We start from the raw sequence: 18,495 nt of genomic DNA, 5'->3' as shown, positions 1-18,495 counted from the left end.
ATGCATCACTGTTACATCATGACGTAAAAAAATAGAGATGGTTAAGTTAGTTAATTGTGATCTTTCTCCTTCTCCCAAGTCTAGAAAGGTTGTTCACATTGACTCCTATTGTTTCTTAATAGTGTTTGTGCATCTTTATAATTTGCAGTCATTGAAGCGAGAGGATGTGTTTATTGTGTCCAAGTTGTGGAACACCAAACATCACCCAGAGGACGTGGAGCCATCCTGTCGAGTCTCTCTGGAGAAGCTCCAACTGCAGTACCTGGACCTGTATCTCATGCACTGGCCTCTTGCATTCAAGTAAGTATCACATTGGACAACATTCAATTACCATATCACTTGAACTGCCTCAGGATTTCTCATGAACTTTAACTTCCAATTGCCTTTAGATTTTCTAGGGTCAAATAGTTAGTGACCAGGATGGTGACCATTAATGTGGTGGACGAAGCCGTAGGCCTGCTTGTTGGTGGTGATAGCTGCTGACTAGTGCTCCTTGATCTCCCAGTGACCTTCGACATGGTCTGCCTAGGGCCTCTCCTTCCCATGGTCTCCACACATTGCCTGAATTCGCTCCCTGAGTTTCTAGTGTTCTTCTCCGGCAGAGTCAGTTTATTCGGGTGCTCGCTTCACATATGATCCTCTCCCAGTTCTCCATCGGTTTGCCAGGGGTTCATGCTGGTCTATCACCACTGCTGCTGAGCATCTCTGGGGTGTTGGGGTTGACACCGCCTTCCACCAGTCACCTTCCTCCTTCATCTGAAAGTGCTGCCACCGACCCAAATTTGTAGCATGAATAGGTCTTACTGGATTTCATTTCTGTGACTCATACTGAACCCTCCTAGTATAGAGTTTCTTTTCTACTTCATCTCCTCCTCTTTTGGATCTGGGGCTCAATTGTGACTTTCTTTGCTCACCTGGGACTTTCCACATTTTGCTACCTGCAGTTCTTTCTTTTGGGTTTTTTCCAACTATTGCCTTAACTGTCAACCTCACAAGTGCCATTCCGGCTCTCTCTTTTAAGAAAAAACAAAACTCTTTGTCTTCCATACCTTCTAGAGTTCACCATTCAAGGATTAAAGTAAAAAAGGTCTCTTAAATATTCTTCCTTCCTTCACTCTTTCGCCTTTAAATGTATTCTTTACTCTGCTGGGTCAGCCCCTCAGCTGCATCACATCATCTATATTCTGCTTTACCTCAGCTGGCTTCCACGTTACATTTCCATTCTATCTCAAATATGCTGCAATACTTTGAGGCTGCAGCGCAACTTGTGTATTTAGGGTAGCAAGGTTCATCTTAAACTGTGATAGAGCAGGAATGTAAGGCTCGTCTTACACTGTGATAGAGCAGGAATGTAAGGCTCGTCTTACACTGATAGTGCAGGAATGTAAGGCTCGTCTTACACTGTGATAGAGCAGGAATGTAAGGCTTGTCTTACACTGATAGTGCAGGAATGCAAGGCTCGTCTTACACTGATAGTGCAGGAATGTAAGGTTCGTCTTACACTGTGATAGAGCAGGAATGTAAGGCTTGTCTTACACTGATAGTGCAGGAATGTAAGGCTCGTCTAACACTGTGATAGAGCAGGAATGTAAGGCTCGTCTTACACTGATAGTGCAGGAATGTAAGGCTCGTCTTACACTGTGATAGAGCAGGAATGTAAGGCTCGTCTTACACTGTGATAGAGCAGGAATGTAAGGTTCGTCTTACACTGTTATAGAGCAGGAATGTAAGGCTCGTCTTACACTGATAGTGCAGGAATGTAAGGCTCGTCTTACACTGTGATAGAGCAGGAATGTAAGGCTCGTCTTACACTGTGATAGAGCAGGAATGTAAGGCTCGTCTAACACTGTGATAGAGCAGGAATGTAAGGTTCGTCTTACACTGTTATAGAGCAGGAATGTAAGGCTGGTCTTACACTGTGATAGAGCAGGAATGTAAGGTTCGTCTTACACTGTGATAGAGCAGGAATGTAAGGCTCGTCTTACACTGATAGTGCAGGAATGTAAGGCTCGTCTTACACTGTGATAGAGCAGGAATGTAAGGCTCGTCTTACATTGTGATAGAGCAGGAATGTAAGGCTCGTCTTACACTGTGATAGAGCAGGAATGTAAGGCTCGTCTTACATTGTGATAGAGCAGGAATGTAAGGCTCGTCTTACACTGTTATAGAGCAGGAATGTAAGGTTCGTCTTACACTGATGGGGCAGGTATGTAAAGCCCATGATACCCTAGAATAGTGTCGTTTTTGGCCCACCATACCTCGTGATACAGCCTGTGATTTAGCGAGGTAGGGTAGGCCAATAAGAGCAGTTATACCCTGCAGTAAACATTTAATGCCACACATACAGTTGGGTAGGTCTGTAAGGCCCAGGGCGCCTTTGGCATATACTGTAGGTCTGTGGGGTCCATCAAACACTAGATACAAGAGGTCTGTAAGGCCCATCATGCACTGGGATACAACAGGGCAGACAGGCCATGATCCATTGGATTAGTGCAGACTGTGAGCTGGGTACAGAAAGAGTGTAACTCCCATGATATAACAAACCTCTAAGGCGCATGATACAGGGCAATAGAGCAGATATGCAAAGCCCATTCTACAGTATGGGATGGAGAGGACCGAGAGCATGATACAGTGAGACATCTTTAAAGCTCATAATACACAGTGTTGGAACAGGTCTGCACTGGAGAACAGCAGGTCTGTGAGGGATATGATATACTCTGATGGAGCAGGTCTGTGAGGGATATGATATACTCTGATGGAGCAGGTCTGTGAGGGATATGATATACTCTGATGGAGCAGGTCTGTGAGGGATATGATATACTCTGATGGAGCAGGTCTGTGAGGCATATGATATACTCTGATGGAGCAGGTCTGTGAGGCATATGATATACTCTGATGGAGCAGGTCTGTGAGGGATATGATATACTCTGATGGAGCAGGTCTGTGAGGCATATGATATACTCTGATGGAGCAGGTCTGTGAGGCATATGATATACTCTGATGGAGCAGGTCTGTGAGGGATATGATATACTCTGATGGAGCAGGTCTGTGAGGCATATGATATACTCTGATGGAGCAGGTCTGTGAGGGATATGATATACTCTGATGGAGCAGGTCTGTGAGGGATATGATACACTCTGATAGAGCAGGTCTGTGAGGGATATGATATACTCTGATGGAGCAGGTCTGTGAGGGATATGATATACTCTGATGGAGCAGGTCTGTGAGGGATATGATACACTCTGATAGAGCAGGTCTGTGAGGGATATGATACACTCTGATGGAGCAGGTCTGTGAGGCATATGATATACTCTGATGGAGCAGGTCTGTGAGGCATATGATATACTCTGATGGAGCAGGTCTGTGAGGCATATGATATACTCTGATGGAGCAGGTCTGTGAGGGATATGATATACTCTGATGGAGCAGGTCTGTGAGGGATATGATACACTCTGATGGAGCAGGTCTGTGAGGGATATGATATACTCTGATGGAGCAGGTCTGTGAGGGATATGATACACTCTGATGGAGCAGGTCTGTGAGGGATATGATATACTCTGATGGAGCAGGTCTGTGAGGGATATGATACACTCTGATAGAGCAGGTCTGTGAGGGATATGATACACTCTGATGGAGCAGGTCTGTGAGGCATATGATATACTCTGATGGAGCAGGTCTGTGAGGCATATGATATACTCTGATGGAGCAGGTCTGTGAGGGATATGATATACTCTGATGGAGCAGGTCTGTGAGGGATATGATACACTCTGATAGAGCAGGTCTGTGAGGGATATGATATACTCTGATGGAGCAGGTCTGTGAGGGATATGATACACTCTGATGGAGCAGGTCTGTGAGGGATATGATATACTCTGATGGAGCAGGTCTGTGAGGGATATGATACACTCTGATAGAGCAGGTCTGTGAGGGATATGATACACTCTGATGGAGCAGGTCTGTGAGGCATATGATATACTCTGATGGAGCAGGTCTGTGAGGGATATGATATACTCTGATGGAGCAGGTCTGTGAGGGATATGATACACTCTGATAGAGCAGGTCTGTGAGGGATATGATATACTCTGATGGAGCAGGTCTGTGAGGGATATGATACACTCTGATAGAGCAGGTCTGTGAGGGATATGATACACTCTGATGGAGCAGGTCTGTGAGGGATATGATATACTCTGATGGAGCAGGTCTGTGAGGGATATGATACACTCTGATAGAGCAGGTCTGTGAGGGATATGATACACTCTGATGGAGCAGGTCTGTGAGGGATATGATATACTCTGATGGAGCAGGTCTGTGAGGGATATGATACACTCTGATAGAGCAGGTCTGTGAGGGATATGATACACTCTGATGGAGCAGGTCTGTGAGGGATATGATACACTCTGATAGAGCAGGTCTGTGAGGGATATGATACACTCTGATAGAGCAGGTCTGTGAGGGATATGATACACTCTGATGGAGCAGGTCTGTGAGGCATATGATATACTCTGATGGAGCAGGTCTGTGAGGGATATGATACACTCTGATAGAGCAGGTCTGTGAGGGATATGATATACTCTGATGGAGCAGGTCTGTGAGGCATATGATATACTCTGATGGAGCAGGTCTGTGAGGCATATGATATACTCTGATGGAGCAGGTCTGTGAGGGATATGATACACTCTGATAGAGCAGGTCTGTGAGGGATATGATACACTCTGATAGAGCAGGTCTGTGAGGGATATGATATACTCTGATGGAGCAGGTCTGTGAGGGATATGATACACTCTGATAGAGCAGGTCTGTGAGGGATATGATACACTCTGATAGAGCAGGTCTGTGAGGGATATGATACACTCTAATAGAGCAGGTCTGGAAGGTACCTGACACACTAAGACCGATCCAGTCTGGAAAGCCCACGATGCACTAGGGTACAGCAGTCCAGTAAGGCACATGATCCATGGGAGCAGGTGCTAAGGAAACCAGGGCTGGTCCAGGTGACAGGCCTAGGCCTCAGAAGACTACAGAGCTCTACATCATGTTAGATCATGCCAAGATACCAGTTCACACATTGCTCCAGTAGGTTAAAACAATATTGCCATACCAGTTTCCACATTACCTCCTAATCTTTGCATTTCTCTCCCTCTCTCTGTCTTTTTCTCTACCTCTACGGGAGACAAGGGGCAGGGACTTGTATTTGAAGGACAAACACAGTGCTGAACTGTGAATTGCAAATCCACTAGAAATCAAGAGCCATCATGTACGAGTGCAACTTGTATGCAGGCTTGTCAGAATTTTTTGCAAGGGAAAACTTAAAGCAGGGCCCTTTGGATGCTTCTTCTGTGTTTGCCAGGTGCCATAAGTCTTTTTTCGTAGGGCCTTCTTAAGAGTTTGCCGGTGCAAGAGAGGGCCACCATGCACAGCCGTAAGCCATAATAAGACCGTCTGGAATCCAGGTCGGGGGTCCTGCGACGGCGGGCCCAGGTCGGTGCCTGTTTAAAGGCTCATAGGAGAGCCATAACAGGCAGCGCAATGGGAACGCCATTGCAGGTTCCTGCAGGGCATGGACTGCCAAGTCCATGCCCTGCAGGAACTGTGGGTGCATGCATCACCTGGCGCAGAGGCAACAGGGGGCCCTGTGGGGCCCCTTCAAATCCTCTCCATCGCACTTTTCATTGAAGGCTCACCGCCATGACAACCGTGACGGAGAAGAAACTCGTACTATGCTTGGCGGGGCCGCAGCAGCCCTGCCAAACATATTGCAGCCTCTGATCCCTGGCAGTAGCGGTGGTGCCAATGCAGTCGAACAGCCTAAGTCGTAATGGGGCGGTCGGACCGGCGGTGTCCGTACCGCTACCATGGCTACGTAGAAACAGCAGCACAGCTTCAGAAGCAGTTTAGAATTCTAGACATAATAACCAATGCAACTGAAAGTGCTGCTTCTACAGCAGCATGCTTGCGCAATCACTGTAGATGCAGCAGCTTTACACTGCTATCCGATGGCTGTCAGTCTGCGGTTCCTCTCAGTCAGCAGTGGCATGCATGCAGGTCACGTTTCACCCTATATGGAGTGGACCAGACCAGCAGCAGTGAGCTGATGAACACGAGGAAGCCAATCTCTCTTGCCAGCCCCACCGACTGAGGAAGCAGCCCGCTTCCCTCCTTCAGCCCACAATGTAAGTCCACCAGACCCGCACTGGCGTCAACGAGCAGCTTAATGATGATCTTCACAACAAGACTTTGTGGGAGAGCCATGTGCGAGTTATGGAACTTGAGGCCTTATATCTTCACTCTTTCTTGTATCCCACAGGCGCGGAGAGGCGTTAATGCCGAAGAACGAAGATGGAAGCATGCAGTATGCCGACACTCACTTCATCGACACTTGGAAGGCTATGGAGCATCTGGTGGACCTCGGCCTGGTCAGAGCCATTGGGCTGTCCAACTTTAATTCAAAACAAATTGATCAGATCCTGGAGGTGGCAAAGCACAAGCCGGTGGTCAACCAGGTGAGTTGTCCCTTGCAGACAGAGAAGTACACTTCCTGAAACTCTACAGACAGTTGTTCGTTTCAGCGGTGTCTACATGCGGGAAGCATCCAATGACTTCTGTAGAAACTGCCTAATGGGTCAGGAAAACCCTAGGCTTAAGATTCATATCTTTTTTTATAAACCAAGGGCACTGTGGAAACAGGGCACAGCAAAACCTCAGCTGAACCACTGTTGACAGTGGCTGCAAGGGGCAGTTCACTGGCCCATACATGCATTTGTATGTATGAATATATATTGTGTGTTGTGTGATGTGTCGTGTGATGAAATGAGCTCTCTCCAGACAGCTAAATTGGCTGGTAGGTAAAACCTAAAAAGTATCCTGTCCCTGACAGAACACCTCTGCAGGTAGACCAAGAAGGTGGAACAGAGATGGCACCAACACAGGCATTCAGCGGGTGGCGCCAAGTGATACACAAGCTCCACTGCACAGCCCCATAGTTATCAGGACATTCAACCTTACACCAGGACACCCCCGCGGACCATGGCGGGCGGCAGTAAGAGCTAGGTGCCCCTGGGGAAATGTGTGTGGGGACAAGTCAGTAAAAGTGAACCCACATACACTTACTGACTGACGCAGCAAGGGCCATCACCCTGCTATTAGTAAGAAGGCTGTCTGACAAGGGGAACTCTTCTGGGATGATCTGGCAGATGAAGGACTACCTGGTTTCCTGAAGAGACAGAGTTTGAGCTACTTATGTAACACAAGTGATAGACCCGAGCTGGACTGGTCTGGGATGGTATTCTAAGCATCTTTTTGTTAACTACAGAAGCACAATCAATCACCTACTCTAATTCTTCACCTTTAGCTCACAAAAGTAGCCTGCAGGATGATGGACATTCCTGGAGAAATTTGGTCCCCTCTTGCATTCCTGATTGGCCGGGATCTTAAGTAATCGCAGCCAGTACAAAACCGGATGCTCTGGCAACAGGGATGTCCTGCTCCAGAATTTTTTAGGGAAGCAATTCACCCCAAAATTTCAATATTTTAAAGTAAGGTCAGTGTCAGTCAGTCAGTCAGAATAACTTTATTCGGCTTACTCAAAAGCCATACAAAGCAAAAAGATACAATACATTTCATATAAGACTATCCTAGTTACATAAGAGAAAAAACATTACATGAGTAACAATTCGATCTGCACTAAAAACATATCATTTGTACATAGAAATAAAAAGGTAAAACACACTTTTCTATAAAACTAATCATGACAGGCGACTTTCGTAAGGTCAGTGGAATTATACTACAGGAGGCAGAAACCTGGGCTCTGCTAAACATTGTAGAACCTATCACAAGAAAAGATGTTGTGTTGAAGGAATGTAGCCACTGTAAACAAGAAATGCAAAGTGCAGTGGCCCAGTATGAGACTTTACGAGTCTACCAACTGCTAGTGGTACAAGAGTCTTAACAAAGGTTAAAAATAGCTTGGCTTCACGGATACACACAAGAAAAAATCAACAACAGTCTTAAAATATGCAAATCTCAGTCCTTAAGATTTATTCATTAATTTCCAGAAGTAAGAGGTGGCTATTATAGGTCTGTTCGCAGAGCTTTATTTTTGTTACTGAGCAGGTCTTGCTCTGGGAAAACACGAGTAAGTCACAAATATATCTCGTCTAAGACACAACTACTTCCCAAAAAGATTTTCACACATTGTCTAGAAATTTAGGGGAAATTCACACCCAAGACGTAAGGCTCAGCTACTTACAGAAAACGCTTTGTCAACCAGACACACAGATTCAGGTGTAATACACATATAAGGCAGGAGTAATACATAATTACTCACAGAAAAGATTCGCTCTATAGCGCCCATCTCAACATAGTGTGGGCTAGTGCTGCCAGGTTGTCAGTTTCAGAAATGCCACTCCGCTTCTGTATAATTCACGGTCAGTAACTATCTTGCTGTTTTAAGGCCCATCAAACCAAAGGAGGCTGTGAAGACAGGGGGCCTTAGGGGCCTGTGCTCTTCTCCCGCTCAGTGCAGTGTCAAGGCTGCCTTAAAGAGCGCCGTTAGCTCCACTAAGGAGAGTCCTATCATTGCAAAACCTTCACAGTAGTTCCCTCATTTCCTATCTTGATGCAAAAAATGTAATTCCCTGCTCCCCCTCTCCCAGTCCATGTTCTCTTACTTCCTTCCTGCCCCTCATTTAATTGTGTTTTATGCCATGGTCTCCACCTATCACTATAATATATGATACTTCCATTTTCAGACATCCCAACATTTCTCGTTTTTCAGTTTTTCATGTGCACCCTACTTTGTATCTACAATTGGTGGCACAAAAATACTTGCAGCTGAAGAGGTATGCCTTTGTTATTACAGTCTAAATGGACAATACAAACACACACACACACACATACACACATTGATAGATAGATAGATAGATAGATAGATAGATAGATAGATAGATAGATAGATAGATAGATAGATAGATAGATAGATAGATAGATAGATATTTTTAAAATATAAGATTACAGTTCTGAGCTTATCTAAAATATATCATCATGCCACAGGTTTTCATATTCATAATTCTTTATGCAAGTTTTATTTTTGGTAACATTGTGCTCCTACATCAATTCCCACCAAAATATCTGACTTTCGCAATACTTTAATAAGGTAATCATGTTAGCCCACAGTGCTTCTACGTGCGTGAAAGGCAATTAAAGAAATATTTAACTACTTAGGGACAACACCCCTAACTCCTGTGTCCCAGGTTTAGACAGTACGTCGAAGTTCGCATACCAAATTCCACTAACATTCATACCACACTGATTCAAAAGCAGAAAGATAAGCTTATTGTTAAAGTGCTTCTAAAAAGGGCAATCCACACTAGTGCAGTGTATGGAGTCCCCCCCCCCCTGCACCACCCCACCCCCTTTCCTGCACCATCTCCTGGTTCTTCTTTCCCCTTCGATACCAACCCGGGCACCGGTAATGTCCAGGAGCAGCAAAATGTCCAATCAAACCAGATCTATACACAGACTTGAGAGTCAACCCTAACACCAAGAATGGTCAAATCTTATCTGCATCAATTTTTCAGTGAGAAAACATACCATAGACGCCTCGGTTCTGTAACAAGGATATATTCGCATATCTGGAATAAATGTTAATATTTCTATGTACAGTGTCTTTGAGTTGACCCTTGATAAGTGTCTGTTTACAAAATGTCTCCTTCTGTCCCAACAATTCCAACTTAATAAACCTCTTAAATCTTAATCGATTCAGTGTAAATGGCTGAGGTACTATGCTCTATTTTTATTAGGGACAGCAAAGTATCCCTCAATAAGGCCAATTTATTTACTTTACCCTCAACGGGTATTGAGTTCTCCAGGTCAAGTTTTTCCTTCCAGACTAGAGTTTCTGTTGCATCAAGATCGAATTTATGCATTGGAAACCAAATTTTAGTACCACTCATCATGGTCCATTTGGCCAAATGTCAGGTGAATCTATACAAACAAATCCCATTTTGCGGGCAAACACGGTTTATTATCTAATGTCAGGCCCATACAGTGACTACTGCCAATTTAAGTACCCAAGATCCTCCGGTGCCTGATGGTTCAGGGTCCAAAACAAAGGATCCTGGTCTTAAAACTGACCCCAAGATTACTGGCCTTTGAGTAAGCTCCATGGTGCAAAGGTGCCTGCATTGACGCACGGCAGCCCATTGTGCGCCAGCGCTGGGGAAAAGGACAAGAATGCGCAGTGTCTGGTAGATATGGCACATTCCGGCCCTTTTCTTTTGCTGTAGGGCTGCGCCGCAGGAAGGCCTGCAGCGCTGTCCTACGGCAAAAAGTCATAAAGGCCCCCTGCACACACTGTATTTACCACTAAGCTAAAAATACCCGTAGCAAAGTAAGGTACAAACCTCGAGCAATAGGAAGGTTCAAGATGCGGCAACTACTCACCCTAGGGAAACTAATTCATTAACAATAATTTTATCACACTATCAGAATATGAAACTAGAACCCCATGACCCTACTGGACGCACTTGATCCTGAGATCTGAATCAGGACATATCAGATGATCTGAGGACATTCCGCTGTCAACAGATTCAAGAAGTATCTCCCTATGGAAAACACAGACGTGTACATTTTACATGTATTTAGTCAGATTCAGGCTAGCGCCTAGCTCGGAGTGCGTGAGGTGGACTGCTCCCAATGCAGGGTTTTCGCATCTGGCATTGGAGAACACTGGCCACAAATCATGTGGGGTCTCGACGAGAGGATTGAGGTCCATGAAAGCCATACGCTCATTGCTCTGCTGGGCTATGTTAAGGATGTCCGAAGGACATATAGGAAATACACTGCATTGGCTCTCCTTCTGAGTAAAAGAAAGGTATTACTTTCTAATGGGGTGACCCAGTGAACCGCAGGATCTGGGTAACAGTATAAACAACAAAAATCCTTTCGGGTAAAAGAAGGTTGGCTGTGTGCAGGGGAAGGGATCCAAAGGCCTATTTGCAAGCTCCTATCGCCAGAGTAACGTCACTTTTAAAAGACGTACTTGTGGCGATGAGAGCTTTGCCTTATCTACAAGGCGGTGTTAAGCCAATTAACATGGATTAACGCCACCTTGTAAATAAGGCACCCTTTTCACGCTAAACTTAGTTTGAAAGGGGTGGGCAATGGGTGTTGCGGTGGGTGTTCCACCATAACACCCATTAATTTTGACACTGTCCCCTATTTACAAGGGTGGCGTAATTCGGAGGCAGTGCCACAATTAAGACCTGGGAAAACCTGGTGTTAACATGGCGAAACGAGGAGAAATGTTTAATTTCTCCTCGTTTTTGCGATTTCCATGTGTGCTGCATTGTGCAAAATGCCTTGAGTGATTGTTTATGTGCACAATGCAGCACACATAGAAGTTACAAATTGCCATTTATGATTGTTTATACCCTTGCACTATGGTGAACGGGTGCCTGTGTTGGCGCTAGGCAGCTTAATTCAGCGCCAGCGCAAGGGAAACGCAGGGGTGCACCGTATCTTTGTAAATACGGTGCATCCCAGTGATTTCGGAATGGCAGACCATAGCATTAGCATTTTGTGCTTTTTTTTTTTTTTATCTGTTTATTGTTTTCAATCATAGTACATCTCAGAGCAACAAGACAAACGAAGAACAATTCAGGCCATTGCACTACAGCATTCTAGCATTTTGTGCTTAACGCCACGACCCGCCATTCCCTTGTAAATATGCCCCCCAGTTTTCTGCGATTTAGTTCTGTGTAATACTCCATTAAAGTAGATGCAGTGTTACTACCAAGCAAGTCTTGGCCCAAGGATATGTGGGAGCTTCTGTGGCAGTACAGGGATAAGAGGAAATGAAGTATAATATTTTGAAGTGCTTAGAATATTGGAACAATATGTGATTTAAAGTATGCCAAATGCGAGGACAAGGTGGATGCCATCAACAAAATGTCCATACGATGGAACTGGATAGCATGTACATATATATCAATGATATGGGTATACATTGGAAGACAATTTGAGTCAATATATGTATTGTTTATGCCAAAATCAACATAAAGTTCTAATAAATGTAAAGTTGTCATTGCTGGAGGATCAAAGGCAGTATGGCATATTGCATTCTTCTGGATTTTCATTGCTCGCCCATTCTTCACAATTTCTTTTTGTCCTGACAGGTGGAGTGCCATCCATACCTGAACCAGAAGGAGCTACTTGAACACTGTCGGCAAAGGAGGATCGTTCTCACCGCCTACAGTCCACTGGGTTCTGCAAATCGACCCTGGGCCAAGCCGGGGGATCCCCAACTCTTGGAAGACCCAGAGCTCCTAGACATTGCCAAAAAGTATGGCAAGTCTGCGGCGCAAGTGATTCTACGGTAAGACAGACGCATTTATCTACCAGCTGCATCTGGGTGCAACATTAAGGCTACAGGGTCAAATCATGTTGAGTCCACTCACTTGTTTATCCATTTAAGGCTGATGAAATGAATCTTCTCACCTTTGAAGGCACTGCACTTAAATGAGCCCACTCCTCCCAGGCAGCCTGAACTTCATTCATTAAACTTGATCCATTCAAATCACCATTGGATTATCTAAAGTGTGGTGTCCCACAAGGATTGTCAGCCATCCCCAAATCTTTAACTTCTGCATGGAGCCACAGTCACAAATGTTACAAGTGAAGAGCATATCACTACATTGAGGATACCAAACTCTACCCTAGGGTGTCTAACTCCTGAAACATGAGCACACTGAAAAACTCTCTTCAACAGATCATTGATTGGACATCTGCCTTCTCACTGGAATTGAACCCACACAAGACCAATCTCATACTTTACATTCAAACAATCCTCACCCTTCAATACAAAGGTGGTTGAATGGAATGTATGACGTTACAACGCATACATTTACAACGCATGCCTTTACAGCACAGTTATTACATTGCAACATCCTTTACAACGCATACATTTACATCGAATGCCACTACAACAAATTTTCTTAAACTATATTTACAACTCATTCCATTACATCGCATTGTACCTTTACAACACATACCATTACCTTGCATTTAAGGTAAGTGTTGGATAGTGTAGGGGTAAAAATTACTATTCTAACTCCAGAGGGTCCAACAGTAGGGTAAGCGTTGGATAGTGTAGGGGAAAAAATTACTATTCTAACTCCAGGGGTGCAACAGTAAGGTAAGTGTTGGATAGTGTAGGGGTACTATGAGTTGTAATGGTATGTGTTGTAATGACATGCGATGTAATGCCTGCGTTGTAGTGACATGCGTTGAAGTGTCAGGAGTTGTAGTGACATGCAATGTAATGGCTGCATTGTAGTGACATGCATTGTAAAGGATGTTGCGATGTAATGACTGCATTGTAAATGTAGTGCGATGTAATGACTGCGTTGTAAAGGTTGTTTGCCCACTCGATACTTCTCTGAACTTCACCAATCACATCAAAAATTTTACAAAATCTGCAATGAGCCATCTGCACCTTCGGGAGAAACCAAAGACCTCCATTACGCCAGAAGACTTTAAACCCATGGTACTAGCGCTGTTATCTCGCATACGGACAGCAGGAAATCCATCCTTAGCAATCTCCATTAAACATCTATCACACCCCCACAGAGCCACCCTGTATGCAGCAGCTTGGTTGGTAGCAAACACCATGACATTAGACCATGTTAGACCAATTCTTAAACAATTCCACTTGCTCACATAAGAAGCACATATCACCTTCAAACTTGCCCTTGTGTCACACAAAACTGTTAACAGTGCTTTCGTCATTCCTTAAAGAAACTGTATTTACTTGGAGGCCTATGAGAAAGCAAGACTAATCCTAGAGATTCTAGCAGCTAAAAAAAAGCAAAAATACCAGACAGGCCTTATTGTGCCCAGCAGTCAAACTCTAGAATCAAATAAAAACATACTTAACCTACTTACCTTCCACAAAAAGCTCAAAATGAACTTCTTGAAAGTTACAGAATATCTGTCATATGCCTCTCTGCCCCTGGTGGATGAAGAGGCACACTTCAAGCCCTGCTGGGGTGAACCCTGATGAAAATGTTACTTACATTGGGTAACACTCTTTCTAGTATAGACTCAGTCTAGCTGCAAATTCCTCCCCTGAATATACTCCCCAAGGTGTTAGACTGGATCAAGAAACGTTCCTGCAGTACCTCAGTGTGCTGGTAGGTGGCGCAGTACGGCTCCACACTGATGCCGTTTCACTCCAGAAATTACTTGTGGAGCCTATAAAGACGTCAGTTGTAATCAAGGGTGTTCACGCCTATAGATACAGAGACCCAAATTCAAATTGATGTGACCAGTGTTCGGATCCTTAGACTTGGGATCTTATTAATGGACAGAGTTTAACCACGAAGAGAGGGTTGGGGAGGAATCTGTGGCTAGATAGAGCCTGTACCAAAAAGAGCGTAATGGAGAGTTAGTAACTTGTTATTCTGATTGAGATTCTAGCAATGGATTCCTTAACTTTTGTATTGATGCCAAAGCAGTTCCTACTTGGGGGTGGGTCTGTGGACGGTCTGAAACCAGAAGGTGCTGCAGGACCAAGGAGGCAATATGCCCCTCTTGGTGACCCAGACTGTCCAGAAAACAGTGCTTCATGGATTTATTGAGGAATGCCCACCTAGTCGCCTGGAAAATGTCCAGAACAGAGACTTAGCATGTCAAGGCAGTGGTAGTAGTTTTGCTCCAGGTAGAATGATCATGCAGTCCTTCCGGAAGCTGCTTTTTGGCCAATGCATAGCAGCTCTTAATACACAGCACAATCCAGCAGAGGATGGTCCTCTTCTGCACATTCATGCCTTTTTTGCTCTAGAGAGCTCAACAGGGAGCTGATTGTTCTGACAGTGTTCTTTGGTGTGATCAAGATAGGAGCTCAGCATTCACTTACGGGCACATGCATCAAGCGTTTTTGCATTCGCAAACGGTGCAAATCGCAAAAATCGGCCGTTTGCGAATGCAAATCCCTTTTTTGGGATGCATGAAGCTTTTTGCTTTTTTCGCAATTTAAGAAATCGCAATTTATTTGCAATTTCTTAAATTGCGATTGCATTTAAGAAATCGCAATTTTGCGATTTCTTAAATGCAATGCATGATTTGTTTAAAATTGCGAAGTCGCAAATAGGAAGTAGTAAATTAAAATGAAGTTAACCTTCATGGTAATTTGCGAAAACTTTCAAAAATGCACAAAAGTGCATTTTTAAAAGTTTCATTTTACACACACACATGCCCTTGGGGCATGTGTGTGTGAAAAATGTACTTAAAGAAACATTTCAGGGGTGCAGGGGGGTCCTTTGAACACCCCCCCTGCACCCTTAAAATTGCATTCTCATTTTGCGATTCCTTAATTGCGAATCGCAAAATGAGAATGCCTTTACATTCATTCCGATGGGCCTCTAGGCCCATAGGAATCAATGGAAAGGGATTTCTTAATTGCGATTCGCAAATTGTGAATCGCAATTAAGGAAAATTAAGAAATCGCGAAAAAAATTGCGATTTCTTCATGCATAGCCGTTTGCGAATTCTTAATTGCGATTCCTTAATTTTCGCAATCAAGAATTCGCAAACGGGAACATTAATGCATGTGGCCGTTAGAGTCAAGCAACTGAGTCTCTCCTCCTCCTTAGAGAGTGAGGCGGAACATAAAATGCCGGCAAGGTTATGTTATCCCAGGCATGAAAGCTCATCACAGCTTTAAGCAAAAAGGATACCTGCGTCCGCAAAACTAGCGTATCTGAGAAGGTGATCTATGCTGGGTTGACACAAAGAGCTTGAAGCTCACTCATACCCTGCACCAATGTTATGGCAACGTGGAACACTATCTTGAGGGTGAGAAGCCGTAAGGAGCAGCTGTGAAGCAGATCAAAGGTAGTGCACATGAGAAATGTAAGGACCAAGTTAAGGTCCCACTGTGGCATGAACTCCAAAGGTGGGCTGCCGCAACTGCCAGCACGAACACCTGAGGTGAAATGGTGAGACCATAGCAAATTGAAACTGCTCCTGTACCACCACAAATCACAAGTAGCACTGATGGACCTGCAGGACGGGTATGTAGAAATAGGCGTCCTGCAGATCCAACACCACCATCCAGTCTTCATGGCGGGCAGACAAGACCTGGGCCAGTATGAGCATTCTGAATTCCTCCTTCCAGAGCAAGGCATTGAGAGGGTGTAGGTCTAAAATAGAACAAAAGTCTCAGTCTTTCTTAGACACCAGAAAGTAGTGGGAATATCACCCATGCCCTACTTCTGACATGGGCACCCTCTAGGTAGCCCCTTTGGCCAAAACAGCTTTCACCTTCTGACACAAAATGGAGATAAGGTCCTCCGTTAGTCATTGGCGAGGGGGTGGAAGGTTCAGCAGTTAGAAAATTAAAGGTAGGGCATATCTCCACCAATCAATTGCAGGACATGCCTGTCTGATGGTAGGGATGGCCAATCCTGCTAGAATGTGTTGATCTTGCCTTCCACTGTGTGGCTGTGCTCCACTAAGTGTACGCTAAAGGGGTTTGGCAGGAGGGGCTGCAGGAGGTGGCTAAGGGGCTAGGCAGCCCATTGACCTTGACCACTGGTTGGTTGGCACCATGGCCTCGACTGCGAACCTGCTGGACACCTTGTGGAAGCTGGATTGGTAGGCAGTATGGGGTACCTCTGCCAAAATCATGAAAGGAGGGGTTGCACTGATGAGGCTGGCGAAGTGAGGCAAATACTGCCAGGGAACGGTCGATTGGCATGTCCTTCAGGAAAGAATGGACATCCCCTAAAAACTGGTGGACTGCAGCCAAGCGTGGCAGGAAATTACAACACTGGTAGCAATGGCCCATTCTTTAGAATTGGTGGTGTCCATGCCACAACAAATTGTTAACTTGGCTTTGTCGCGGTTGTCCTCTACATCCTGTGCGAGGACAGGCCAAAAATCTTCAGCAACACCTGGGAAAACTAAAGCCACCGAATCCCAAAGGGCTTGGGAATAGCACCAAAACAGACAGCTGGGAAGCGTCAAGCTGGAAGACAAGAAGACCATTTTTCTGAATGTCTACACCTGTTTTGAGTCCCTATGGGATCTGGGGGGCAGTTAGGAACATGTTGGGGTTGGTTTTGTTAGCAGATGCCTGCACCACCAAGCTTTCAAGGGGTGGTGCTGCAATAAAAATGCTGGGTCCCCTGAGGTCAGGTGGTGGCATTGTGCAATCTGATAGTTGACCAGAGCCCACATCAAGATTTAACCCATGCCCCAACAAAGTGTCCTTAAGGACCATGTTAAAAGGCAAGAGAGGCTCAGTTGAGGTTTGCTCCAGCTCAAGAACCTCCATAAGATCACTGGTCTTGCACTCCAAGGTGGGGAGCTGGAGGTCAAGGACTTTGGCCGCCTTACGCATGACTATGGTAGGAGGCACTCTTCTCAGTGGCCAAACTAGGGGAGAGAGGAGCCCAGACTCAGTGGAGATGTTAAGGCCACTAGTCTCATGCAACTCCGCGTACAAGTTATCTTCATGGTATGGCTGGCTAATCATCACCTGCTTCGTAATAGTTATCTGAATCTGTGCCAGAGAATGCAGTGTATGTGTGGTCTCTTGTGAAGGCTCAGGTGGCGGAAAGGGTACCTTGACAGGGTTTGGGCGTGTACTCGATCAAGGTCGATCTGGCACTGGTTGGGAGATGGAAACTATAAATAGGTACCTCCTCCTACGGTGTTGAGGGAGTCTGCATCAGCACCAATATTCAAGGAACTGGTATGGATCTCGGCACTGGAAATGGATTCACAACTGGAGCCAGAGACAGCCCCTTGGGGGAGGGGCCCGGGGGTCAGATGTCCAACCGGCATGGAGGGCGAACCCACGGTGTCCCTAAAACAAAGAGTCAGTTAATACCAATGAGCCGTCAAATTACTGTTTGATCTCTAGTCTCTTGTTTATTTAAAAAATATTAGCTGTGATGTCACCATTCAGGAAGAACAATCTATGTTTTAGGTGATGCAGAGGTAAGATCTTTGTTCTGTCTGGCTGGTTGAAATGGCGACTTGAAATGTGAACAACTACGGACAATGTGATTTAAAGGTCGCCCATGAGAACTGTGGGTTTTATCCACTACATGTAATTCCACAGAATACTCGCCAGTTGCTTGGGGTTGCGAAAGCTTGGGAATTACTGAAATGGACCTCACGTGGCTTCAGTTGTTTTTATGTGATGCAATCAACAAAATATACTAGGTTATTTCAAGTGTAAGATCTCGTATTGCGTTTTGTGGGCCTGTCTCATTTCCTCTCTGTGGTTAGGTTGACCAGGTGCACTGGTCTCTAGTGTCAGAGTTACTCCACTGATCCAGAGTAGCAACTTTCAGCTAAAACTCTGCCATTTTTGGATACTTTGCAAAGATCAAATCTTGTGAGCACAGTCATCTTGGCTAGGCTCACAATGCTAATGCATTCTTCACTGGCCTTGTGTCCATGCCCGGCACAGACTCTATTCATCAC

General features: G+C 45.0%; 1 protein-coding gene across 1 annotated transcript in view; it reads left to right on the top strand.

Moving 5' to 3' along the window:
* LOC144819266 (aldo-keto reductase family 1 member A1-A-like) overlaps nt 1-18,495 on the top strand; it is a 187,265-nt gene that overhangs the window by 90,939 nt on the left and 77,831 nt on the right. The window contains exons 4-6 of the mRNA XM_078677233.1: nt 149-300; nt 6,305-6,500; nt 12,174-12,373. Coding sequence (XP_078533359.1) covers nt 149-300; nt 6,305-6,500; nt 12,174-12,373 — 548 coding nt within the window. The remainder of the gene's footprint in view (nt 1-148; nt 301-6,304; nt 6,501-12,173; nt 12,374-18,495) is intronic.

The sequence above is a fragment of the Lissotriton helveticus genome, chromosome 2_1, assembly GCF_964261635.1.
Source record: "Lissotriton helveticus chromosome 2_1, aLisHel1.1, whole genome shotgun sequence".
NCBI lineage: Eukaryota > Metazoa > Chordata > Amphibia > Caudata > Salamandridae > Lissotriton > Lissotriton helveticus.
This window is presented reverse-complemented; position numbering and strand designations above follow the sequence as displayed.